Source organism: Pyxicephalus adspersus, chromosome 7 (genome assembly GCF_032062135.1).
Source record: "Pyxicephalus adspersus chromosome 7, UCB_Pads_2.0, whole genome shotgun sequence".
In the NCBI taxonomy this organism is placed as follows: domain Eukaryota; kingdom Metazoa; phylum Chordata; class Amphibia; order Anura; family Pyxicephalidae; genus Pyxicephalus; species Pyxicephalus adspersus.
In genome coordinates this window covers 49,328,499-49,355,228 of record NC_092864.1, presented here as the reverse complement: position 1 = coordinate 49,355,228, position 26,730 = coordinate 49,328,499, and the positions used below count along the sequence as shown (strand labels likewise).

Genomic DNA, 26,730 nt, shown 5'->3' with positions numbered 1-26,730 from the left:
TTGTTTTTTTCTGTCCTTGCTCACACCATTTGCAAAGGGCAGGTATTTTAAACCACATTCCCATGACTTAGTATTGTTCATTCTATGAGATCTGCCCATATGAAACACACACCCATAGCTGTACACATCTTCAGACTCCATGTACAATGGGTGGGAATACCTACATCCCATATTCAGCACGGTGACTACTCCAATGACAGGGTAGCTACATACAATTATACGCATTTTTTGGGAGTCTGTGTGTATTTCTCGTAGATATGTGACTAGCACAGGATCAACAACTTAGGAATTACCAGAAAAGATTGAGTTCAATGTGACAGCCGTACACTGATTTTTGTCATCCATCCACTAGTATTATACAGCTGTTTTGTTACTATAATATACAGGAATATTTTCTCTACTGAGTCGTGCAGAATTCTAGCTAAAATAAATCAGGATGAAAGGGGATTTTCAGCCTCTTTGTAGCTTCTTCACAAGGCCCCAGAGAACATGGAGCAATAAAAGAGGCCCATTCACACCATAGCCTATATAGCATTCATGTGTACCCATCGAGGATTTCTAAAGTTAACTAGATCGCCTTATTTTATGTATTCATTCTATATGCGAAATCTTTTAATTTGCATTACCGTAGAAATGAATTTGTAGGAAGAAATGAGCTAAAGATCATTGTGTAATTAATTTGTAATTTGTATCCCTGTATACTTCATTCAAATCTGATCGCAGCAAGAAACAAGAAAAGATTTTACAAATTGAGTATTTTTTACACTTTGCTGAGAAATCGTCCTAAACCTTATATATATATATTTATATATATATATATATATATATATATATATTAGAGTGATTGTTTTTTTACAATTGACAAAAAAAGTAAATAATTCCCATCTCCTGATCGACCATTGTTTAATATATTTGTCTACTACAGCAAAATAATAGTGTTTATTAATTAAAAATATTTTTTACACGTTTGCATGTATACAATTATGAATGTGTTACATTTTATTATAAAGATGAACTGCAAAAAAAAGAATTCCATGTGATTGCATTGTTATAGGTGTGAGTAGACCCCAGTTCTTTATGCCTCTCACCTTGAATGACATTGCTGTATTGCATGTTAAAAAGGAACAAAGAAGAGTTCAATTTAAAAGAACATTTTATTCAATACATACAATAGTAAGATATACACCGTCTCGAACTGTAGTCATTCAATTTTATTTCCAAACCACTGTTACAAAAATATAAAAATACAAACAATTTAAAATCATAATAACCGTAGAACATTTTTTTAAAGATTTCCATTAATTTATCAAATCGGTAAAAATCGGTAAAATAATTCTAAAACGATTGAGTGCACATCACGTTGATTGTTAAGGCATTTGCATTCTTTGCATAAATATAGAAGGTGGGTTACAACATATTTATGGCTATACTATTGAACACTGTGCTAGGCAGGGCCATGGCACATTTCCTAGATTGTGATAGTAAGATGTATATGCGACATCTATATAAGAGTGATTTATTTAGAGAAGGCCACTGGGTACAGGGGAGACAGGTAACCAGCATCTCGAGGGAAGTGGGGGGACAACAAGTCCCAGCAAGGTTGGAGGAGCATGGGGGATTTATTTAGACATAGCTGACCAGCTCCTATGGCTTAGGTAGTTTTAGACCCTGGTGCTTTGTGCGGGTTAGTAAGTACATGGGTGTCTCTGATATGTAGATCCCTACCATGAAAGTAGTCTCTGACATGTATCATTAGGAAATCAGTTGGTGTCTCCTCCTCTGTCCTCTTCCACCATCCTTTCTCCTGCTTTGGTATCTTCTTTCACCTCTTGGGGGGACACAGGAAATTTTTCCTTGTTGTTTTCCTTTTTCCATTTCATCCTTCGATTCTGAAACCAAATTTTCACCTGTCTTTCAGTGAGTCCCAGGGCATGAGACACCTCGATCCTTCTCTTCCTGGTCAAGTAAGGGTTAAACAGCAATTCTTTCTCCAATTCCAGCGTTTGGAATCTACTGTAGGTTTGTCTTCCTCTCCTTCTCCCAGGGGCCACTAATCAAAACACAATAAATACAGTTTTAGTTTTTATTATTATTTTTCCAGCCACAAACAGCAGCAATCATCAGTGAATGCTATTTCTGAAGATTCACATAATTGCCCCCAATACTAACAGTAGAAAAGAGTCGTAAAAGCTTTTATGGGGTCCATGTGAGCTCCGAACCGTAAATTAACGTATACAGACGAGATTGTGACTCCAGTGAAATAAACAGAGCTAAACACAAACATACATAACCCATAAAACTCCGCATTCCACAACACAGATAAACAAAGGCAATTTATGAGCTCAAGGCAACACAAAAAAAGATATAGCAATTAGTAATTGTGCAATAAAATATATATAAGTACTGCTCTAGTGACACAAAGTTTTCTGATGAATTTAACACAAAATAATGAAAGAATGAAGCAAAATAAATGTTAATCTGTAGCAGATAGTCAGATTCTGACAATGACAGCTCCTGGGATTTAACAACTGTGTGCAAGAAATCCGCATGTGTATACAGTGTGTGCACAGCCAGCGCTAAGAAGGGAAATCTGGATGACCTCAGTGCATTTTATTAGTGCTATTCCAGTTACATGGAAAGTTAAAATATTTCTTTTTACTGCACCCAACCTTGTGGTCTCATCCAGGGGAACATTTGAGAAGCAGAAGAGTTCTGATTTAAGTGCTCTGGATCGTCTCCAATATTACCACTGGACGATTTACAGTCAGGATATTGGACCAGCTCGGCCTCTTGATGTGTCGTAAAAATCTGCTGTCTCTGTAAGTTATCGTATCCGTAAAATTTAGTGGGGTCACCATGACACGTAATCCCACAAGGAGCCTGCTGATAGCCTGCGGGGCTCGGGATGGCTGCTGGGGTCCCCGGATGGTAGAGATCCTGATTGGGGTGCTGCAGACCTGGGCTGCCACTAAACACCAGAGGGTGTCTGCTGCTAACATCTTGGCCAAAATGACAGTCGTAGTAACCCGGATTTATGGCTTCTCCTGCTTTGTATTTGGAGTAGAGCGGATTTACAAAATAGGAACTCATCTGGGTTAGATCAGAAGACAGCTCCAAAAAAAAAAAAAGTAAAATGTGAGCTGAAGAGTGACTGCCCTTTTCCTACAATCCTGCACTAACACTACTCATAGTAGCAATCCCACTGCACTGAGCTGATCACTATGGAATAATGACTTGCCTCACTGCTTTTGCCATTTCCTACTAGGCACACAACACAGAAAAAAAAAATCTTCATATAGTTCAGTGGATCTTTGGCTCTAGTTTACATTTACCATTCCTGAGGCATCAAACAACCCCCATCAGGGAAGTTGATATATTGTACAAACTGGTAGGCAATGTGATTAGCGAGATAGCAGGCGGAGGGATACGGAAAAGTTTCTGCAAGCAGAGTGATAGGACCGCACAACATTACAAGGGACGCCTGCGCCACGACGCCCCGGGCAGCGGAGGACTTCTTTCTGCACTGGGGTCCCATGTTTGCTGTATACAAGGTCATGCTCTATGGGTGTTTTCTATACACAAAGCTGGATCTATATATATTTATATCCACAGAAATGATTTATATATAAAGAGATTTTATTCCTTTGTATAACAAGAAACAACACACAATCATGTCATTTGCAAGTACAATGAGCATTTACCCTTGACTCGTGGGACGAATGGCTGGAACTTGCAGGTTAATTGATACTAAATGAAATGCATGCCTCTGAATATATTTCCCATCATTACCCCCTGACAGAAAAACGAGGAGGGCCTAAATACCTGTGTTAAATGAGGAATTATGCTGTGGAAGTCACCAAGGAAATGATTTACTACAGCCAGTTATTTATTTGGAATATAAAGACTATAAATGTGCAATGTGCACAGGGACCAGCAAAAGTCCTGATTTTTTAATTTTCCCTACATATGATTGGGTGTTCAAAAATATCAGATATTCCCCACACTGATAATTATTTACTGCCCAAATTAGACAGGCCCTAAGAAACTAATATCTAATACTCCTGTGCCACTGTCTGTATTCCTCTGTCATTTGCTACCCCTATTTAATGTACAGCGCTGCGTAATATGTTAGCGCTATATAAATCCTGTTTATTAATAATAATAATATTAATAACAATAATAATACAATAACTAAAGTTTAGCCCTGTGGCTTTTTACTAGACTTGGAGAACAAGAACATGGGCAAGTTATTGAACGTTGCTTGTTCTCCTTGATAGCAATTAATTGCCAGTAGTATATGGATCAAATGATTAGCCCTATAGAGCAGCCTTTTCAACCTTTTTTGAGTGAATCCTTAAATATATATTTCAGGTCTCAGGGAACCTCTGACAATATTTATGATATGCCCAATTCATAGTATATTAGTGTGGTGGTCAATGGGAAGAATGCCTCTTATATTGTTGGCCAGTGGGAAGAATGTCATTCTTATGGATAGCCAAATAGAATATTGGTGTCTGTGATGACTGACCTATGAGACACAAATAGCTCCTTGTCCAAAGAACCCCTAGCAACCTCTGGAGGAACCCTGGTTGAGAATCATTGCTGTAGAGTGAGGTACATAAGTAGCATTTTATACCAACTATTAATGATCAAATATGTGTGATTTTTTGCTACAAGTGTGCCTCTATATTTGTAGTAATAAATTACAAATACTGGCTCTTTTAATTGCCCATTCATTCTACTAAAATCACCTGTGTGCTTCCAGCATTAAAATGTAGGTTAACTAAATATCTATTATTGTGCATCATGGTTTACTGCATACAGCTTTATGTAAATTATTGCCTAGAAATCTGTTAAAAAGTTTTTCATGTCAGACTGCTGCCAGTAATAGATTTGCTGTTGTAGGTTGACAACACTAAAAAACTGCCTTTCACACAAAGCAGCAGTGTTGTCAGCTAGATATGGGTAATCATTTAGTTAGCTGTTGGACTTCCTGTTAGGTCTATTAAATAGGTAGCCCAGTGGGCAACTGAAGGAGCTTCCATGGCAGGCTGACAAGGGTTTCCCTAGGGAGTTGGATAGATTCATTAAAATATGCAGGAGAAGAAAAGAAAACAAAATAACAAAAAATATACATCAACATCAAATACTATCACTGGTATGAACCAATCAGGTCTTTAACTAATCATAAATATAATAATATTAATAGTGGAAAATCAACATAAGATAGTCCAGGCTGGTGTGAAGTTAGGGGTGAAAGACTGGCTATATATATATATATATATATATATTTAATTTTCAGTGTCATGTCATCACATACAGAATACATGCATTATTATGGACATACACAACTAATGTCTGTGAAGATCTTTAGTCACACATACCTTATTATTTGGCTTCTTCAGTCTCAACTGTTGCACTATTATTTCTCCATAGGTCATGGGAGCTGTTGGTGAATGATAACATTATGCTGGTGATAGCTGGTCATCTCAGATGTAGCTGGGTGGTTCCATTCCACAGGTTGTGTGCCAGCACCTATTGCTATAAGGTCCTGTGTGGTATAAGATAGATGTAGGTTTTCCCAATAGCCATAGCAGACAGCAAAACAAAAGTACGTTGTATACATAATAATAAATATGACCCTTGCATCTAAATACATTCTACCTACATTAAATGTTTACTTATTGTTACTTTATGTTACAATTATATGTGTACTTATTTAGTCATGTATCTATTTAAATGTGAATTTAACCATGTGTATTTATATAGCCAGAGACATCTGTGTCCACAAACTTCAAATAATACTAATGTTAGTTTGGATGATGAACCTAAAGGTGTCCCTGGATGTTATAGGACCAACCATATATGTACAAAAAATGACTTTTTTCACTCATAACCTCATCACACGGACGGATACAAGACTTCTCTAGAGCTGCCCCAACTCTCTGGAATGGTCTTCCTCGTCCTATTCGGCTTGATCCTACTTTCTGCTCATTTAAAGGAGCGCTCAAAACCCATTTTTCAAACTTGCCTACCCATCTTCTTCTGTCTTGAAACCATCACTTCTTCCCACCACTACATATCTCCCATCCTATTGTGTGTGAAATTCCCCCACCTACTAGATTGTAAGCTCTTTGGGGCAGGGGCCTCTCCTCCTATATCACTGTCTGTATTAGTCTGTCATTTGCAATCCCTATTTAATGTACAGCACTGCGTAATATGTTGGCGCTATATAAATCCTGTTTATTATTAATGTTAATAATAATATTATTAATAATAATAAAAATAATAATTAAGGGTCAACACATAATGGGTGAGTATTTTCAAATATTGGATTTGTAAATCAGAGGTCAAAAACAAATGCAGGCTTTATTATACATCTTATTATCTTTAATATTTTTATAGGGAGGGCATATACCACTCATTCTATGGATAGCTACCCAAACTACTGAATCCAAATATGGTTAATCATGACACATCATATAAACTATAGATATCTGGAAAAAAAAACACTGGATACCATGACACAGAACAGCACCCTCAGTTTACATGTGGTGTACATGTGTGGTAAACCAAACATCAGTGTTGGCAGAAATGGATTAAGGCAGAACTGGGCCTTAGACAAAGTACCAGCTACCATCTCCACCCCATCTCTTTAATGTAGATTATTAGACACAGGTAAGTCCCACCATGTGCATTGTCTGTGTCATGACCCCCTCTATCAGACACCATTTATTTCAAGTTCTTCCTTCCGTGTGAACTGACAGTATGATGCGCGGCTTGATTCTATAAAAAAAATGCCTTTTTCTGTGTTCATATATGTCCTCGATATGTAATTCATGTCTTTGTAAATGTTTACACACATGTAACAATTTTTATATAGGGGTGGGGCAGAGTGTATTTTAGATGCATTTGTGTGTATTCTTCACATATTGCCCCTACAAAAACCACATACATGCTGTTTTTTTACATTCTAAGCTCCACTGAAATGATGCAAACTAACCATAGAGGAATGAATAAGGTTTCTGCTTGAAGTGCAATTTCATGTTGTAAAATGCATTTTACTGCAGGACAACAGACAAGTGTTAAAGGCCCCTTAATGTTTATGGGCTTCAGTGAACAGCTTTAAACATTCCTGGGTGACCAACCTTAGTATAAAAGTGAATAGCCACATCAGATCATGAGCCCTGAAGATATATGTAAGTTTCCGTTATACTGACATAAACATGTATTCTTAGTTGATCCAAGCATGCATATTATTATTTTTTTTAATACTCTGCCCTTTATGTGTGTCTAAAGTTGCCTATATTAGAGAACATGAGAAATCAACCAAACGTTCTTGCATTGTCCAAACATCCTATGATTTCTCCAGGTCTGGTTTCTAGAGCTACAGTGGTGATTTTTGATCATGCAGCCAATGCTATCATGCACAGATTTCCAAGATTTTTGTTACACCAATCAATCCCTTCAGAAAAGTGAAATTTAGAGTTCAAAAGATTTTCCTGTATTTAAAACCTCATGTGTTTGCATGTAGAAGTGGCTATGCAAGAATAATTGATTGTATTCAAAGGATAGGCTTAAAATTTCTTATTTAAACTGCTAGCACTGAGCTAGTACATACTAAATTAATGCAGTTGAAATTTAATTATTAGCTCTCAGTATTACAAACAGTGGGGTTGGTCTACTGAAGGAGTAGAGATTGTACATTTAGAAATAAGTAAATAGTCACCATATTTATTGAATAGGATAAAGATGTGTTCAATCACGTCAAGAAAAGTATTAAAAAAAAGTCTTTTTGTAAATGATTAGATAATGCCTCCATTACATACACTTTACTTTCGAACATAGCTGTGTGCAGGCAACCCAGACTTCAGGAAAGTAATAGTAAGTATTAAGCAAGGGTTTTTATTCTGTCTATTCTTGTTACCCAGAAATGCAAATTTTGGGCTATGGAGATCTGCTCTAATATTATTGTGTCATCACCTGATTCAGAAAAAAGGCCAGAATAAAACACTGTCATCGAAAGTCTTTGGGCATCACAAAGTATATCGCTAAGCAAAACCCATTTTTAGGTAAAGTTAATTATAGTTGCACTTGTTTTCACCTCCTACACCCCTCTTCCAATTGCAACATGTTTTAAAAGATAGGTGAAAGAACATTCAACATTTTTTAGTTTTCTGTCGAAGATCAGGTAAAGGAAAAGGTTTGTGCTGCAGACAGCCATCTTTGAAGGAAAATCTCACTTTTGGATTTCTATTAACTTCTTGTTGAATCTTTGGGACCAGAAATGCAGGGAACTTTCCCCATTGCTACAGAAAAAGCAACAAATAGCCTGACGTGAACTCTAACTATTCCCTATTTTCTCCAAAATTAAAACAAACTTGTTTTGGTTGAACATGCAGTAGTTTCCTAGGTATGAGGATAGGGTACCTTTTCAAAGATCTGAGCTGTCTTTCTATCTACTTATGTCCATCCAACTTTCCACACAGTAATAATACAACCCAGCTGAGATATATAACATTGTAATAGCATTTTCTGAAATGATCATATATGAATAATGATAAAATAACCATTTTGGGGTGAATGAGGCGTAGGTTACATGAATTGTTATGAAGTGTATTGGTTACCACTTCTTAGCTACAAGCAGTTAGCTGCCCATCACCATACTGACATTGTCTATAGTGGTTGACAAGCATAGACCTAAAATGCTAATTAAGCCTTCATGTACATTAGGCCTATAGTCCTGATGTGGTGCGATTATGCAAGTGAAATTTACAACTGTATTAAAATATAACCATCTTTAGTTGCCTTTTGTCCTAGCAGTTGATTTGTGACTGACAGGTAGAGGTGCTTGCTTAGCCAGTGAGTTGCTGCCAGTAGCATCTGAGAATGCAGAATCTATTGCAAATGGTTTTAGTATCTACCATGAATGTCTGCTGCTGCCTATCATTAAGGTTACACCATTCTTTTCAATACCTAGCATGGGTTAGCAGGAGATCGGTGGCTGGAAGGCAGGAAGTCAGCAGTTAGTTTGAAAAATTGAAAAATACATAAAGTACATATGTCCATTTGTACATATATCAGTCATAAAAATCCTAATTTTTTAAAAATCTTTTTGCATGCATTGGAAATGTGGGGTTATTAATTTATACTAAGTAAGTAACATAAAAGATAAAGTTAATTGATCTTTTAAATGTTTGAGAATAATGTGATTTATGGAGTATACCATAGACTGCTACTCTGAAAACTGTGGAATTGTAACTACAAGCCTGGCCTGCAAGTCAAAAAAACTATTTTGAAATACACCCATGACCACAGCAAGTTTATATTGCTCATATCTAATATAAAATGTATGCATAGGTACACTAATCCTAGGGGGATTAGTGATCAGACTAAGCATGCCTCCTAATATTGATCCCTATTGCTAATATGTGATAGCATTCCCTGGTTTACAGTAAAGCACATGATGCATTTACACAGGAACAATGAAAGGATTTTTTCCACCCAGCTAAAATTCCCAATTGTTTCCTATTATTTTTACAAGAATGTAAATATGTCTTAACATGATTTCAATGTTATGATATTCTATTTATATTATTCCGTAAATATTAAGCATGCACACAGACAAGATTAATATAGACTCAATATCTAATGAATAGTGACATTCAGAATCATGACAACTACATTATAAAACTAATGGAGTAAGAGCGCTACCTAGTGGTCACCATCGGATCGGTCGAGCTATAAATTTGTTTATCTTACCATAAATGTTTATTTCACAGCAATTGAAGTTATTGCTGTTATCAGGATTGTAGGAATAACGCTGCAAACCTTGTCATTTACACAACATTTAAATGTCGAGATTTCAACCCATATGCTAGAGCTTATGTAACAAGTTTCAATTTGTCTTCCTTTTCTTTTTCAGAATATAAAATCTGGGAATAAAAAAAATGAACGCCCAATGAACCGGGTCATCATTGTTCAACATCCTATTAATGAATGGGAGATGGCTGCCTATCACACACACACATTTTACAATAAACAACATCCTTAATAAATGGTACAAATCTAATGAAATGTTTAGATATATTTTACATAAAAATGTGAACTGATTTTATTATGCGTTTTACTACAATAGTTGTGTAACTACAATATTTTCTTAATATTGTCGGAATATATATATATATATATATATATATATATATATATATATATATTATATACACACACACACACACACACACACACACATATATATATATACAGGAATCCACCAGAACGTTGTTGGTGGATGAGAAAGTCAAATTTGTTTTGCTAATCCGCCATCCCCCCCAAGCATGTTCAGAGGTTGCTCATTGTGTATATATATACTTTTTACTAAGAAAATGATAGTAACAAGGTATTAGTGCTTGATAATAAAATAAGAAGGCCTGCACAGCGTTGGATGGGAATTAGGAAGCTTGGATGTGGAGAATATGGACATATGCGCTTTTATGGACCAGAATAATCCGACTTTCTCAGCATTTCGTTTTCAAGAGACACAAACCCCAAAATAAGCCCTTAAAGAAAAAAGCACCATGGTACACCATAAAACCATTAAATCCAGACGTCTAGCCGGTTAAATGGCTTTATTACACCCTAGTTCTTCCTGTTTTAAAAGAATGCTAAGTGTATGTTGCTGTCTGTGAAGTTGCTTTAAATACAACACCTCTTTTTTTTCTACAAGGGCAAATGCTTTATTTTTTTGTTTCCTTATAATATCAGATTGTCCAAACACAAGTCATGTACGGTAACAAACAAATGTAAACACAAAAAAATAACTTAGTGCTTTCTGCTTAAAAAATAAGAGCGCTCTCCTAATAACCTCCTTTTTCCGATTTGTGGAGGTGGAAAGTCAACAACAGACAAACAAAAAAACAGTGGGAACCCCCATCAGTCCTTAAATACACCAATAAAAGATGTGCGGATGGGAGATGTAACAGTCCCTGGCATTGAACGTTCAGATTGTAAAAAAGAAAGAATAAAATCGTTGTAAATACAGATCCTATGATGAAGCGTGAGAATTATTCGTTTGGCAGTTACAAGCCACTTAAACAGTGCATTATCCCTGAATATTCCTCAATTCGGTGCTCATCCAATTCCAAATGTCAAACTATTATTCCTAAACCATTTATATCATTGTCAAGTCTAAACAAGTTTTATTTTTTTAATGTTATCTAACTCACATGGAACAAACATGGGAACTGACCCTTTTATAACAAATTTTGCGCGATTGTATGAATTTTGAGAACCAAATGTGTTATCAGTATTCAAGTATCAGTATTCAATTAATCTGATAAATATCAGATTTTGTATTTTTTTTTTTTTTTTGCATGTTTTACAGTTTTAGTGCAGTCTTGCAAAACAATTTGTGCACAATAAAATAAAATCGCAGCAAAAGAAAGAACAGTTGGTCTGAATTGCTATTAGAACAATCTAGTGTACAAGTTTACCTTTATCTGTCGGCACTAGTAAAATATCTTACATGCAGACTGTTATTTTGCGTCATTACGCGAGGATATGGAAAAGATTCGTGTTAAATGTAAGCAATTAACACTTCCCTACAGTAGCCTTCGATCAATGTAGCACAATCCACCGTTATTTCTGCAATCGTAATTAACTGAGCTACACTACTTGGAGGTCAATCCCTAAAATGTCTCAAAGATCTAGCAATACCTACCTGGAAATTCTAGCGTGCAATCACAAAAGTATTGGAACGGAAACAGTTCAAAAAGTATCATCATGAAGCGCACTGACATCAAAGGAGGTTTTGCAAAATACACAACACATTTACATCTATCTCCAAAAAAATTGGACCTATATATATATAATCAGTGTTCCAATAGTACAGATCTCATTCAGTGCGTATCCGATGTTGTTATTGATCTTTATTGCCTTTTTCTTTGTTCATTTTCTTCATTTTCATCCTTCTGTTCTGAAACCAGATTTTGACCTGTCTTTCAGTGAGATTTAAAATTCTAGCTACTTCGTATCGGCGATCTCGGGTGAGGTACATATTAAATAGGAATTCCTTCTCCAATTCCAGGGTTTGGTATTTGGTGTAGGGACATCGCTTCTTTCTAGTGGAACGAGCATGGATCCAGTTTGCTGCAGGATTGTCTGCAAGAGAAGAGATAATAGGCTAAGCTTTGAAATACAGCTAAATTCGTTTCCAATCAGGATGACCTAGTCGCAGCGCTTTTATAAAGAATTATCATAAAATGAGTCTTAATACACCCGGAGTGTTTACAGTACCAATGATGTCTTGATCTTAGGTGGTTATGTGAGTAATAGAATAATTTTATAGCCTCTTGTTGCTTGCTTGGGCTATATGCTAGGCGTCTAGACGGTTTTATAGGTTAGTAAAACTATCAGTTTTGCACATTTAGAGCCTTGCAGGTTTGGACTATAAATCAAACAGCAATTTCTTTTCTCTCTCCCTCTCTCTCCCTCTCTTTTTGTACTTACTTGGGTCAAGTTGTTGTTGCTGCTGCTGCTGTTGTTGCTGTTGTTGTTGCTGCTGTTGTGGTTGCTGTTTCTCCTCTTTTAGCTCACTGTTATCTCCTTCCTCGCTGGATGGAGGCTCTTTAGGTGGAGGCTTCTCTGGGGTTTCTGTAAAGGAATTACACGTGTACTCTGAAAGCCCGATCCCCTGGGATTCAAATGAAGAGCACTCGGTCCTTTTCGGTGTGCTCTCAGGTTTGATGCCGTAGTTGCGCCCATTGGGGTGAAATCCAGAGAAGGAGGACGCAGAGCTGGAGATGGGCTCCAGCCAGGATCGCACCGTGTATCTGCTGCTCTCTGCTGCTAGGTGGGACTGACCCATGTAGGGATGGTAGATCCCAGTCATTCCTGAGGAAGGCTGGGGGTGCACCGTGGACCAAGACGCAGGGAAGACGCCGGATTTTGACGCAAAGCTGCAAGAAGAGAAATCTGAAGGCTCTCCAACACCTGGTGGCCTAGAGGTCGTTGTGTGACCTCCCTGGGAGAATCTAGCGCCGTATACCTCCTCGTTCTCATGTCCTATGATAGAATCCACATAATAGTTACTTATGGTGCCACTTGACGACATTTTAGGCTCCCCTCTCACTCATATAAAAGGTTACACTCTTAACTGTATGTAATACCCTCCCTGAGAACAATCATAGTATTTTGCAGACTGCATCCTCCGTCCATTGGTTGTGGGCTCCACGTGATCATATTTACCAATACAGAGTAAATCAATCCGCTTAACGGGACTGATGTGATTAAAAACACATACAATTAAAAATAAAAGTGTAACTAAGCCGAGATATATGGAAGGAAGCATTGGGGAGGGTGGGGGGAGGGGGGCACCGCCTGATTCCACCTTTGTGCCTTTTTACACTCTGCTTCTTGTTAAAATGGAACGCTGGCCAAGCAGGGACTATTTCTTCCTCCCTTGCTCTCTCCCTGCCATTCATTTTTAATCACTTTGCTGAATTTGTTTAATTACCCTTTAAACTGTGGGGACCCACACTACAGAACCAGGCAAAACATGCTCAGATTATTGACCTATGGGTATAAAACTAGTTTTACTAGCCACAAACAAGGAGCTATCATGAAATAAAGGAGCAAGGCAGCACAAGCAGTAGTTGTGTGATCATATTTACAGAGAAGAGTCCAGGAAAATCTCAGTGTGTTTTCTAAAAACAGGTGGAAGAGTACTATCATGATTTTTATGAGATTCAATAAAATTTTATGAGGTGCATTTGATTATACATTAATGTGCCCTGTAATCAAATGGTCTAAGAGAACATTAAAAGCTGTGCTGGAGAATTGATCAGCTACTGGGCTCTTGCTATTGTCCTTTCAAGTATCAGTGCATTCTCTGAATATATAAATTGATATATATATATATATACACATACATACATATGCACAACACACACACACACACACACATATATATATATATATATATATATATATGTAGGTTTAAAAATGATGTGCATACTATAACTGCTTTAATAACACAAACATCAGAATCCCCCCCCCACCACCACACTTAATAGGAAATGACATTAAATCCTATGATTAGTCAATGCCATGACATATTTTGTATTGGAAACATCAGAAGGATGTAGGGTGTGTGACAAACTAACTTAGTTTTTTTTTTTCTCCTAGAAATACACACATTTGCAGTTTGGACGAGCTTTCATTCATACAGACACATATATATATATATATATATCTAAGTTACAATATTGAATATTGCTTTTATTTTAAAGATGTTCCAACAAGTCTGTGTGCTATACAGAGATTAGTAAACCTTGGAGTAACTTACTGACTGTATACCCCAGTTGTCCAGCAATAAAGATTTGTTTTCAGCTCAGCGTTGTTAAGTCAGTCTGTGATCATTTGCAGGAAGAGACCAAGTTTATTGGGGCTGTTTCCTGAAATAAAACGAAGTTTATCTAAAGCTTAGGAAACTCTATGTTCTTCTATCATAAACCACCATATCTTCTGTAGGGAAATCCAACTTACAACAAAAATACAACAGAGAACAACAAGCTCGGTTTAGCTTTAGTCTTAGTGAAAAGAAACCAGAAAAGCATCATCAGCGTTGATTACAATTTACCGGTTTGGTGCTACTGTTTCCTGATCCCTGCAATGTTTAACAGGAACCTGATGCAAGGCGTATGTAAAGTATGAGAACATACTTGTTAAATCGGATGTTTACAGGTAAGTGTGTTTGGGTGAAGGCTATAGCAGACACATACAAACAAAACCAAAAATTCATATCAATGGGGTTGTGATGCAACTAAGGAACTCCAAATATAACTAATTCGTGCTACACTAAACTAAGTTTCTATTGCACTCCATGCGGGTCAGGTTTTTTCAATGGTCACTCATATCCCAAAATCTGACCAGAGAAAAAAAATTCAAGTTATCTGTCTTTTCAAAGGAGTCTATAAAGGTTTAGAACAGAATTCAGTTTACATTCTGTTCAATTCCACCAAGATATAATGAAGAAGAATGATTGCACGGTGTAGACACCTATAATTGCTATAAACATTATATACAACATTAGGACTAACACCTAAACGAATATATAAAAATGCTAAGCTAAATGTTCTTTGTTTACCGTTACTCTGTAACCCAGTAGGGCTGGCCCCATGATGCACTTATGAACTTGAATCGTGGAATCGTGACACGTTGTCTGTGTATGCATAGAAAAGAAAGAAGACAAAGAGAAAAGAGACAGAGAAAGGGGAGACTGAGAGGGTGGGAGGCAAAAGAGAGAGAGAGAAATCAGAGAGTAAAAGGAAAGGCACAGAAGGACCTAGAGAAATAATGTTGAATATATATATAAATGTATGTATGTAGTGTGTGTGTGTATAAACTATAAATGCAAAAAGTAAAACAAATCACTTAAACATTGTCTCCTTTCTTTCTTCCTGCCTATACATTCCCACTTTCTTTCTTTCTTAGTTTCCTTATTGCTCTTTCTTTCTCCCTTTATTAAGTTGATTAGCTGATTTTTCGATACCTACTTTCTACTTAAGTCACTTCAAAGTACACATATTTATGAAAAATTGTATATAGGGCAAGAGACAAAGAAGCAGAGAGGAAGCTATTGTTTTAAGTCAATGAGTCAAATATCTCATCAGCTAAATAAGGATGCTGTATACCATTATTATTTTTTTAGTAAATTCCCCATCCTTGTATATGTATAAATAGTCCTTGTATATGTATAAATAGTGTACATATTTGTATATATATTATGTGCACACACACACATACCTCTTCAGATATCCAAATGCCAACAGCATGGACACAATCACACAAATGTGAGTCATTTTCCTACACTGTGTCTTCCTTAAACCGCTATGTGATCAGTAATACAGAGTTACAAACACAACATTGCCACTTACCGGGACCATATAGATGATGCTGATCTTTACATACAGTCATTTTTGAATGCCTCATGAATACTATTTTTTCCTGGCAAGTTAAAATCTGAGAGGAACAGGCAATTAATGTATAGCTGATTGTTTGAAGGTTATCAGGCTGCAGACATTGCTGTGTCCTAATAATAACATAAAAACCTCAGGCGTTCAGACAGTTTATTGCATAAGACATGCAGAGAACATGCACGGTATGGACACAGAGCTGTCTCAATGATATAACCACATATCACAAGGAGACTTCTACAAGGATTACGAGTCAAATCAACTACACATTTACAAACATATTCGCAGCTATTTCGCACTTATTTGGAGCAGACATTTACAGAAAATGTGCTTTTTCTTCCCCCGAAAGTCAATAGGAATATTCATGAAGATTAAAATGCCAAGGTCCATAAAGTAACATACACAAAAAGCATTTTAGTAAAAACATGAAAAAGTCACATTGCTTGGATATCTTCAACAGTCCCAATAATTTAAGACGACATGATAAACTTTCTTCATTGTACCCTGCCATACGGTGGAAAAAATAAATTACATGTGCTAGATCTTTAATTATTATTTATATACTCATGGAAGTACATATAGACACTTGCAGCACTAAAAAATGACGAAAAATCACATTCTAGATCACAGGAAATGATGTGACATGGTTCGAATAGTCTCTCCTGCTTCTGAGCAATGGCTGAGCTGTGACAAACTTTTAACATAGTTTGGTGGGCTTAGGAAAAAGTCAAATTAGCGGTCAGTTCACGAATTCGATTTTCTCTGCTCATCTTCTTTAGCTTCATTCTGCGATTTTGAAACCAGATTTTGACCTGCCTGTCAGTGAGATTCACGCTCTTACTGATCTCTAGGCGGCGCTCTCGCGTCAGATACATATTAAACAAGAATTCTTTCTCTAACTCCAGTGTCTGGTGTTTAGTGTACGGGCACCTCTTCTTCCTGCCACTCTTTGCAGTTAACCAATTGCTTGTTGGGGTGTCAGACTTGATTTCCTCTATTTCAATAAAACAAAAACAAACAAAAATATATATTTATGTAAGGAAATGGGTGAAAGGAAGAAAATACTAATAAACTCATTCTGCATTGTGGAGACTTGACAATGAACCTTAAACAATTGTCTGACAGAAGTGACTCTATCTCAAGTTATAAGTGTCATAGAAGAAACACTACAATGGCTAGTGTTCTCTCTGTATGTCATTCTGCTGATTCTGCCCCTAATACACATAATAACACAAAAAAACTTAACAGCAGATCCTGTGTTTCCTGTATTAATATATATATATATATATATATATATATATGTGTGTGTTTGTTCTACATACATTTGTAAATATATTATATGACTGTGTATGTACATATACATACATTCACATTCATGTACATATATATATATATATACATTCACACAAAACAGAATATTATAATTATGTATATATATATATATATATAGATAGATAGATAGATAGATAGATAGATAGATATAGATTATATATATACAATTTTAACATTGTATGCAATAGTAATGCACATGAGAATTAACCTCAATGTAACCCCTGCCCATGAACATCTGAAGCAAAAAAAAAATGATGCACTTAGTGATATGTTTGTTAAAGAATAACACACAGGGTTCCTTAAAATGTTGAAAACTATTTTTAACGCCCTATTATACACTTACTGTAAGTTCATTTTAAACACAGTATTAAAATCCTACAATATTCTTTAAAGCTAAACCATGCACTTTCCCAAATTGTGCAGAGTTCCCTATATCTGAAGTTGGGGAAAGAAAACAGCCGCAGTGTACAATGGCTACAATTACAATAATGGGATGAATATTAATAAAAAAGACATGGATGGGATTTCTACATAATGTTACTACAAGAATTGGAATGCAAAAATGTCATTTTAAATTAAGACATTGTAATTAGAACAATATATATTAGATCATATAAATATATATGAAATGTATCCATTTTAACCCCTCAGAATATAGAAGTAACAAGATTTCCAGCACAACTTTGTTTTCTGCAATAACGGGGCAGCTAATTAAAATTGAATACATAATTATAAAACTATCTGTGTAATTAAGGTCTACAGACCTGTATACAGATTTCATATATATGAGAAATACTATTGATTATTTTCAGTCTCTTCTGTTTTAAATACTTGGGAGAACCAGGGGCAGTTCCACCCTGACATGTAGGTACCATTAAATATTATGGATGGTAATGCTGCTATTTTACACCGAGTTTTATGGTGCTGGCGTGCAAAAGCTACAACATGTAATGGTTTTAAAGTTCTTTGTAATACCGACCTTTACTTTCCTTGTCTTGTACTTCTGGGCTGGACACAGACACCTCAGCCAGGCAACTTCTGTCCTCCTGCAGGGCAGATTTGGACTCTGGACTTTCCCCAGCAGACACTTTGGAAGAGTCTTGGCTGCCCGGGTTTTCATTCATTTTCTTATCCATCTGATGTGGAGAAGATAGCTGAGGTTTGGAGCTGCCGCGGGGGTTTAGCTGTAACATTAAGGATGAACTGGTTTCTTGGGTATTATTGTACTCTTGGGGTTTCCCACTGGCGTAGGTCTGGCTCAGCCTAAAATATCCTGGGACGGGGACCTCAGAGTTATCAACAGAACAGTTATCAGAGACGAGCCTCTGGTATGATGGCACTTCTGAAGAAATGACTTTTGATCTCTTATCTGAATACATGCAGCAATTGGTTTCCTCCTTAATATTTGTAGGAAAGGAACAAGTGGGGATCTGTTGTGTAACAGGTTGCTCTATTCTGCAAGACCTGTTCGGATCTGTCCAACTGTCTACTTGAGGTATATAGGGATGTACATTCATACCCATGTTTTGGTGATTGACTTCTCTTTTTGCCAGAGATGGTAGCAGTCCACAGGTTTGCATCCCATAAGTCCCAATGTCTGAGCTAGGTTGCATGTACATGCTGGCGTTGTTAGAATAGAAACTGTCACTTCTACAGGCACTGATCAAAGAATCTACTAAAAAAGTATTTGCAGCAGGAGAGCTGTTTGGAAAGGACATTTTGGGGAGGAATTTGAAGAAGAGAGATTGTGTCCTTTGTAGGCTGACATCTCTAGGAAAACATTCCCTGTGTAATTGTGGATGCCTCTGCACAACCACATGACAAGTAAGCCAATGAGATTTGAAAATGGCCTTGAGCTGCTACCTCCCTGCAGGTCACATGGTCCATGGCCAGCTCGGGCTGCAGCTCAAATATGGTCAACAGCGACATCTACGAAGTCAGGACGAAAGTGCTGGCCAAGTGCTCCTCTATGGCAGACCTGGCGCACTGCGCTGATTTAAGGTTATTTTTTTAATATACCATTCAAAATATCCTTTACTTGCACCGAGTCGCTGACAGCTAAATACCTTAGCTGCACTTATAAGGCGGTGACAACACAGAGCAAATCAATTTCATCGCATAAAACACAAGGAGAATTAGGAATACAGTAGATCAAACATCAGGAGTCCCTTTTCTTTAATGGTTTATATTCAAATAAAAGAGTCTGCTGACCCAAAGGACTCTGGGGCTGTGCTCGGGAAGGCAAATTAAAAGGCAACAGAGTTTTAGGAAACAAATCTCCCACTACAGACTATAGAGAATTGGTTTGGTGACACTTGTGAAGTTTACAGAACACAACATGGCCATTAGGCAGCAATATCATTGCAATATTGTACTCCTATAACATAATTGCAATATCATTGTTTTAGATATGACTTTTTTGCACATTTTAGGCGTGACTTTGACACCTATGCCAAGGAAGAAATGCTGCTGTTTTTTTTTTTTTTATTCCAATTCATGCACTCAGTAAATGCTTTCCTCCTAGGCAGCCTAAAGGTGCAAAAGGTTGTAGAATTTATTAATACATATTAAAAAGAATCAAGAACGATCAATATTCCCCTCATCTGCATTCCTAACAGTGTTGGCCATTTTTTATTTTTTGCCTCTGTTGCTTTTTAAAGAGTTATACCCACTGTTACCACACACGGTCAGATATTTTATGAACAAATCAATCGAAACTTACTAAAGGATAAGATTCATGGGCGAATTTTAGCATAATGGCATTCTCAATATGAATTAGTGAAAATTATCTCATTGGTTCTTGACTTCAAGCAAAGAAAAAAAGGTCATTTTTTTGTTTTAACACAAACTGTCAAGCCTAACGTTTTGGTTTGCATGCACCAGGATGACCATATGTTATGTAGGAAATTTCCTAACCTTAAGGTGTCAATATTGATTAAATAGATGATTTCCTATAAAAGAATAATGGCCCATAGGCATCGCTTGTTCAGCTCATTCAGCTGCATTGAATGCAGAAATTGTCAATATTTCCCTATATTCTATTTAACAAAACACTTCAATGAATAAACATTTATAATTTGCTGCACCAAAAAAAGTTGACAGTCCCTGAGTTTCATTAGTTCAGAAATGAGAAAATTCCAAGTACCATTGCTTCTTTTAAGACCCCCTTTTTTCGCAGGCATTTTTATTTCCTATGCAGTTAAAACAATAAAATGTCTGGGTTTGTGGCAATGAGACAGACCTTTGATAAAATGGAACCCTCACGCAGCTGTTCAAATACAACATCATTGTCAGGTTAAGAGCCACTGCCTTTTACAACTGCAGTTGCAAAGCCTTGTGTGGTGTGTTGTTAAATCGCTTGTATGTGACTATTCTGCACAGAACCTCAAGGAACATTTACAAAATAACCCTTAGGAGATGTCTACCTAATGAAATGAAGCCTTGGATCTGCTTAGGTACTGACATTCACATTCTCACGTTCTTTCTACTTTAGAAGATATTAAAAAAAACGTGTAATTAAAAATTAGGTAATTTAAAATGATAAAATTACAACGTTTTTATAATAGCACCTTAGTACAGGCTCACCCAGTCGCCATGCTTTAAACTGTATATATTAGTGGTGTACGACGCAGTAATGTTTATTCCCGGCCCACAGAAATATATGCATTTACCAATGACCTAATTAAGGTTTAGCAATTAGGGATTGTCAGGAAGAAGCAGGCTGTTTCTGTAGGTATCTAAAACAAAAGGGGCACCGCTTGTAATCACATACTATAACTATCCACAGACCGCTTCAATTACTTTATAAAGGTATAAAATGTAATAAATGCAATATAAAACACAAGGGTGATACCTCCCTCCTAAACACAGCACACATTGCAGACATTTAGCTTCAATGAAATCCTAAACTCATGTCCATCTTCCATGACTAATCAAATTCACTACCACATATCATGTCAATGTTATCCCATTTTATCTAAAAATAATAATACTAAGATAAGTTGTAATTATATTAGAATTGTAACATAAATTGTGGTGTTTTTAATAATACAAACTGAATGGTAAAGTATAGCAAAGAAACATTATACAATTGTACGCAAATACGCAAACACAACTCCTTAATTACACATAAGGAAATGTATATATGTAACAGAATTACCCCCCCCCCCCCACATCAAAATGCATCAAAACATATCTCATAATAGTAAAAAACTTTCTGACATTCAGAAACGATTTCTATGTGTGTTACTTTATGAACACACACACTTATATATGTATGTTTATATATATATATATATATATACATATATATATATATATATAATAGATAAATAGCTATAGATAACTTGATATATAATGCATATTTTATGTATTTATATAAACATGGTCTATAGCACACACACATATATGTTTATACCTGTATTAATCACTCTCTTTCTTACACACATATATATATATATATATATATATATATAATTTTACCTATCCTGACATAAAGCAATTTTCCGCCATCATTTTTGGATACACACAATTTAGTAATATTCTGAATGTTTGGTTAAAAAGAAGAAGGAATAGATCAGGAAGATAAACAGACAACGTGCAATTTTTATATAGAATATTTCTATCTCATTGCAATCACAGGACCATATAACTTGTGTATATAATTTTTGTAGGTTTTAGAATTCTGCACCTGAAGCCATTTCTGCGCTTTCATAGACACATGATTGGTTAAAAAATATTTAAAATCAAAACTAATCAGTAAAACAATATTCTTTTAAATGCAGTTTAATTCCTAGACTCTCATGTGTCATATAATCCAGAAAACTGGATACATCTCCGTAAAGAAATACATTTCTTAAAATGAGAATTAGGTTTTATCTTATTATAAGTGTTTATTAGTCATATAAAAACACATTTTTTTTTCATTATTTTGGAATAATGGTTTGTCATTTCTTTCTTCTCATTAAGCAGCTGATCACTTTTTGTAATGTGAGTCTTAATAATACAAAAAAAATATATTCTGCTTTACTCTACCTTTTTTTACAGGAAGGGGACAAGTGCTGGCGTGTCATTAGATTTCATTATTCTGTAGCTTACTAGATTTTCTTTGCATATATTTCAAACACGGAATGATATTTGAATGATAGAATAGATAGATAGATAGATAGATAGATAGATAGATAGATAGATAGATAGATAGATATGTTTAAAATGTTGGAACGATAGACCATACAGTTATTATTTTAATATTCTGTTAGAGTTCATGTAAAAAATAAACTGTACGTGTTTAGACATGATTTTCTAGCAGCCCATGGTATACTTAGTTATAAATACCTCACTACAAAAGTCTCCTCTAGTTCATTGCAACATTTTAGGGAACTGGTAGGTACAATAAACACCCTGCGTTCATCTTGTTTCCTTTTTCTTTGCACTTTTTTCATCATGTTAGCTCTTTTGCCATCTGGGAAATGTAAATGCATAAATAGCATCCCCCAAAATCCATACTCATGCCACCATTTATTTAGCATCACAGAATACAGCAGGTTCTAGAGACATAAGTCTTCTACATTTCTTTGTTTAACTGAGATCAGAATTCTGCCCTTAGTGAGTTTTCTGTATTGCAGTTTTTAGCACATGGTAGCAACGATGCAAGCCTTGAAATAGGTATTACTTGAACAATATTTCAAAAGAACCGTTGCTCTAGAGAAAAATCTAGAAACCTTATGTGACAAGGTTTGTGATATAAGAGGTAACATTTTAGCAATTTGCAATGCAGCAGTCGCCCTCTTGTGGTCAATTCAGGATATAACACAGCAAGCGGTACCTTGTAGTTCTGGCTGAACATTGCAAAAAAGGTTTAATATCAAAGGAATCCAAATGTAATCTAATTACATGTATGTCTATAAATCTATCTATCTATCTATCTATCTATCTATCTATCTACCTATCTATCTATCTATCTATCTATCTATCTATCTATCTATCTATCTACCTATCTATCTATCTATCAACTATCTATATATCTATCTATCTATTCTTTCTTCTTATCTAACGTTTAGCTTTTATTTTATTATATAAAATTAGAAAATAAAACTCCAGCTACAGTTACCGCCATTGATTATTATTTTATTAATATGATTTTTTCTACTTTTGATATTATTAAAGATTCTTAAGTAGATGTATATATTTTGGTGAACAAGAAGCTACATCATGATAGAGATAGGTAATTATCATGTTAGATAGAACGAACTTAGAGTGTGCTATAGGAATATATATAGTTTTCTCTGATTTCGTTGTTTTCGATATGACATCAAAACTAAATACAACATAAAGGACTCTACACAATGCGTTATGTTTAAGTCATGGTTTTCAATGCTTTTTTGATGGAAAAAAATGTTGTTTTAGTGATTTACTTCTACAATAAAATGTTTTAGAGTGAAGATATTTCAATCCACAGTAGTGGGTGGCAGCTAAGCAAAATAATAAGAGAGCCTTAAGGCATTTAATTATTCGGGAAGGTGAAAGGTGATGACCTTGACATTTTGGAAGTTCAAAGGCAACTGCTTAGTTTTTGGACAAACTGAAGCATTTTTTCCTTAACAATATATTTTTTCTCCCTCTGCCTTTGTTCTGGGATCCTTATTGTAGGTCTGTTGCCTAGTCCTTGTCTAACTTTGCTCTGTGCCAAGATAAAAACGCCCACTGAGTGCCATTGAAGGAACCAGCCCCCTTTCTCACTTCTTCCTTTATTGCACTTTGCGGAAATCGCTGTTAGCCCACCAGAAGGTGTCTAATATAACCCAATTATGGTGCTTGGATCCCCTACTTTTATTGTGTTGTCTAGACAGTTCAAGGTTTTGTAAACAGCCCAGTAGGTCACGCCATATAAAGTGTAAAGGAATAAGCTCAACCAAATTCTTAAGCTCACAAAATAAACAGATTTTTCCAGACCCTGACGTTTGATCCTAAAACACCAAATGTCATCCTATTTTCTACAAACTGCTTAAAATGACTGTAATAAAAATATACAAAAATAATAAAATTAAGGATTGCAAGCGGCTGATGTAAGATTTTGGAAAATGGGGGCTCTACATTACACACACTTTAATTAAACCATTTAAAAAATGATCGCCAGTTTTTCTTTTTCAAGATCATACTTTCTATTGCTCGACTGAATAATGAACATTATAGAAAACGTATTCAGGTTGGTAAAAAATAACATTGAAAATTTAATAAATATGTACATATGGTGGGGTTATATAATGCAATAAATTGCTGACAGAGATACTTAAGACCTTTGAGACATGGAAACTCATGCAATGTGTTCAAGTAACACCATTTTCACCATAAAACAATTTCCACAATAGAACATATTAGTCGTCGTGCACAGAGAAAAAGAATATATATATATGTATATATATATATATATATATATATATACATATATATATTAGTAAAGCTCGTTTAATTAAACATGTACTGTAGTCACTGTAGTTATGGTAGCTGGGAGCCACCCTGGCTGCTTGCAGTCAGTCTAATACTGTATAATCAGTGTTATAGATTCAGGGAAGAAAAAAACACACCATTGGCTGCATTCTGTAAGTGACGTTTTTAAGACCCTTTCCTTACCAAGAAGGCATCCTCCAGAGATTTGGAAATCCTGTCATGATATCATGGTCCAAATAAAATGAAAGCTGGGATCCCCAAATATTGTTATTATTTTTTGTTAATAAATTGTGCATTTTTCCTTTTAAAAAAGTGGATTTCCAGTGAAGTACTGAAGTCGATCCCTGTTGAGTTTCTTTTCTTTCATCCTTCGGTTCTGGAACCAAATTTTCACTTGGCGGTCAGTGAGATTCAGCATTCTGGACAGCTGTAACCTCTTCTCCTTGTTGATGTACACATTGAAGAAGAATTCTCGCTCCAGCTCCCGGATTTGATATTTGCTATAAGGGCATCTTTTTTTCCTAAGCCGCTGGGAAGCTGCCAGATTATATTGAGAAAGAAACATTGCTTTATTATAATTACTAAAGGAGTGTGTATAATGTAATGCTGTAATGTGTTCTTAAAATATTCCTCACTTGGAGTATTATCTAAAATTAAAAAAATGTAAATAAAAAAAAGAAAATCTTAAAAAAAAATAAAACAATTACACAGGGCGCATAGATCAAAGCTCAATGTGAACATGTATGGCTCATATATATGTAAATCTATTTGTACATTAAACTTGCAGAAAATACAGATGTACATTTATACTCCTATCATGTTTACAAGCTCCTGATATTGTGCTATTGGTATGCCTATACTAAAGCTGTGCAACCAATGCTGAAAGGAATATAACCCTCCATTGTAAGACAGTAACCAAAGAATGCAATATAATCCGTAAAACATGATAACGAAAGGGAGAATGTTCAACAAAAGGCTATCTTCATCTTAAATTAGTTCCCTGTCGTAAACACACTTTACAACGGTAAAAGGAACCTTATAGGATATATAAAACCCTTGAATGCTTATAAAATAGCACATAAAAAGGAGTCTGACAAAGTGTTGGCCTTGTACTCTTGCCCTCAATTGATGCCTACCTGAACTGTTGCTCTTCTCTGTTGCAGCCTCCCCAGAAGGGGAATCGGGGCTATTGTCGCTTGTCACTTTCTTATCTTGGGTAGAGGTGATTTTGCTATTTGGGTTGGAAGTTTTGAGCTCAGATTTTGCAGGCTGCTCATCTGCATCCATCTGGTAGGATGAGGTTTGGTTTGAATCATAAAACTGGTCAAAGCCCTGTGGAAGCATCCCATTCCTACCCACTGTGCTGTAGAAGTTAGATGAAGCACTGGAAGGTCCATGGTGGTTGCAGACAGAGTCCGATTTGAATAAGACATCCGTTCTCCTGTTCGCAGGCTGGATGAGGTCCCTGTGCATCACATCCTCACTGGGGTAATACGACGGGTAACTGCCCCGGTACTGCCACTTACTGCGGTCCAACCCATACTCCCTGAATGCCACTTCCCTCACAGGTTGCACATGAGTTAAATTGGAAGAATAGGAAAAAGTCATAGGGCAGGAGGAGGACTGGGACAAAAACGAGGACTTGGTGGAGAAATCCGATGGAGATACATAGTAGGCGCAGCCAGGCAGATACATATTGGGTGCACTGTTGTTGCAATTCTCAAACTCAGTCATCTCTCCCTTTTTGCGATTGAAAGCAACAAGGAGATTTCACTGCATTGAACAAGATCCATCTATTGCTCAAGAGGGCTTGGACAGCATCAACTAAGAAAAAACCGTGAACGTGTGCTGACGTGCAATTCATCTTGATTGATTCTAGTGGTAATTATGTCACGTGATCCCATGTAGAATGTCCTTATATCTATAAGAGCCCTGCAGAATGAAACATCCCTCCACTCTGCACAAAGGTGCTCCACTG

At 36.0% G+C, this 26,730-nt stretch overlaps 4 protein-coding genes across 4 annotated transcripts; all 4 read right to left on the bottom strand.

The window, feature by feature from the left end:
* Positions 1–1,135: 1,135 nt before the first annotated feature.
* LOC140335618 (homeobox protein Hox-D8-like) lies at positions 1,136–3,365 on the bottom strand. The gene is made up of 2 exons (XM_072418379.1): positions 2,670–3,365; positions 1,136–2,050 (listed from the first exon to the last, which is right to left on the bottom strand). Exons 1-2 carry the CDS (start codon positions 3,088–3,090, stop codon positions 1,761–1,763), a joined length of 711 nt encoding a protein of 236 aa, XP_072274480.1. The 5' UTR covers positions 3,091–3,365; the 3' UTR covers positions 1,136–1,760.
* A 7,346-nt stretch (positions 3,366–10,711) lies between these two features.
* HOXD9 (homeobox D9) lies at positions 10,712–13,158 on the bottom strand. The gene is made up of 2 exons (XM_072416818.1): positions 12,508–13,158; positions 10,712–12,159 (listed from the first exon to the last, which is right to left on the bottom strand). The coding sequence occupies exons 1-2, from the start codon at positions 13,109–13,111 to the stop codon at positions 11,918–11,920; spliced, it is 846 nt and encodes a 281-aa protein (XP_072272919.1). The 5' UTR covers positions 13,112–13,158; the 3' UTR covers positions 10,712–11,917.
* Positions 13,159–16,113: 2,955 nt separating this feature from the next.
* Positions 16,114–19,046, bottom strand: HOXD10 (homeobox D10). The gene is made up of 2 exons (XM_072416817.1): positions 18,286–19,046; positions 16,114–16,968 (listed from the first exon to the last, which is right to left on the bottom strand). The coding sequence occupies exons 1-2, from the start codon at positions 19,022–19,024 to the stop codon at positions 16,691–16,693; spliced, it is 1,017 nt and encodes a 338-aa protein (XP_072272918.1). The 5' UTR covers positions 19,025–19,046; the 3' UTR covers positions 16,114–16,690.
* Positions 19,047–25,056: 6,010 nt separating this feature from the next.
* Positions 25,057–26,486, bottom strand: HOXD11 (homeobox D11). The gene is made up of 2 exons (XM_072416816.1): positions 25,889–26,486; positions 25,057–25,289 (listed from the first exon to the last, which is right to left on the bottom strand). Exons 1-2 carry the CDS (start codon positions 26,484–26,486, stop codon positions 25,057–25,059), a joined length of 831 nt encoding a protein of 276 aa, XP_072272917.1.
* Between the last annotated feature and the right edge of the window lie 244 nt (positions 26,487–26,730).

What these genes read in the sequence shown, in the direction of transcription:
- HOXD10 (XM_072416817.1), bottom strand. Translation starts at nt 19,024, where the DNA reads ATGTCCTTTCCAAACAGCTCTCCTGCTGCAAATACTTTTTTAGTAGAT. An exon ending in ACAAGACAAGGAAAGTAAAG is followed by an intron (nt 16,969 to 18,285) that starts GTCGGTATTACA and finishes TTATTGAAATAG; the next exon opens with AGGAAATCAAGTCTGACACC.
- HOXD11 (XM_072416816.1), bottom strand. Translation starts at nt 26,486, where the DNA reads ATGACTGAGTTTGAGAATTGCAACAACAGTGCACCCAATATGTATCTG. An exon ending in AGAGAAGAGCAACAGTTCAG is followed by an intron (nt 25,290 to 25,888) that starts GTAGGCATCAAT and finishes ATAATCTGGCAG; the next exon opens with CTTCCCAGCGGCTTAGGAAA.
- LOC140335618 (XM_072418379.1), bottom strand. Translation starts at nt 3,090, where the DNA reads ATGAGTTCCTATTTTGTAAATCCGCTCTACTCCAAATACAAAGCAGGA. An exon ending in CCCCTGGATGAGACCACAAG is followed by an intron (nt 2,051 to 2,669) that starts GTTGGGTGCAGT and finishes TGTTTTGATTAG; the next exon opens with TGGCCCCTGGGAGAAGGAGA.
- HOXD9 (XM_072416818.1), bottom strand. Translation starts at nt 13,111, where the DNA reads ATGTCGTCAAGTGGCACCATAAGTAACTATTATGTGGATTCTATCATA. An exon ending in GCAACAACAACTTGACCCAA is followed by an intron (nt 12,160 to 12,507) that starts GTAAGTACAAAA and finishes CTTCTCTTGCAG; the next exon opens with ACAATCCTGCAGCAAACTGG.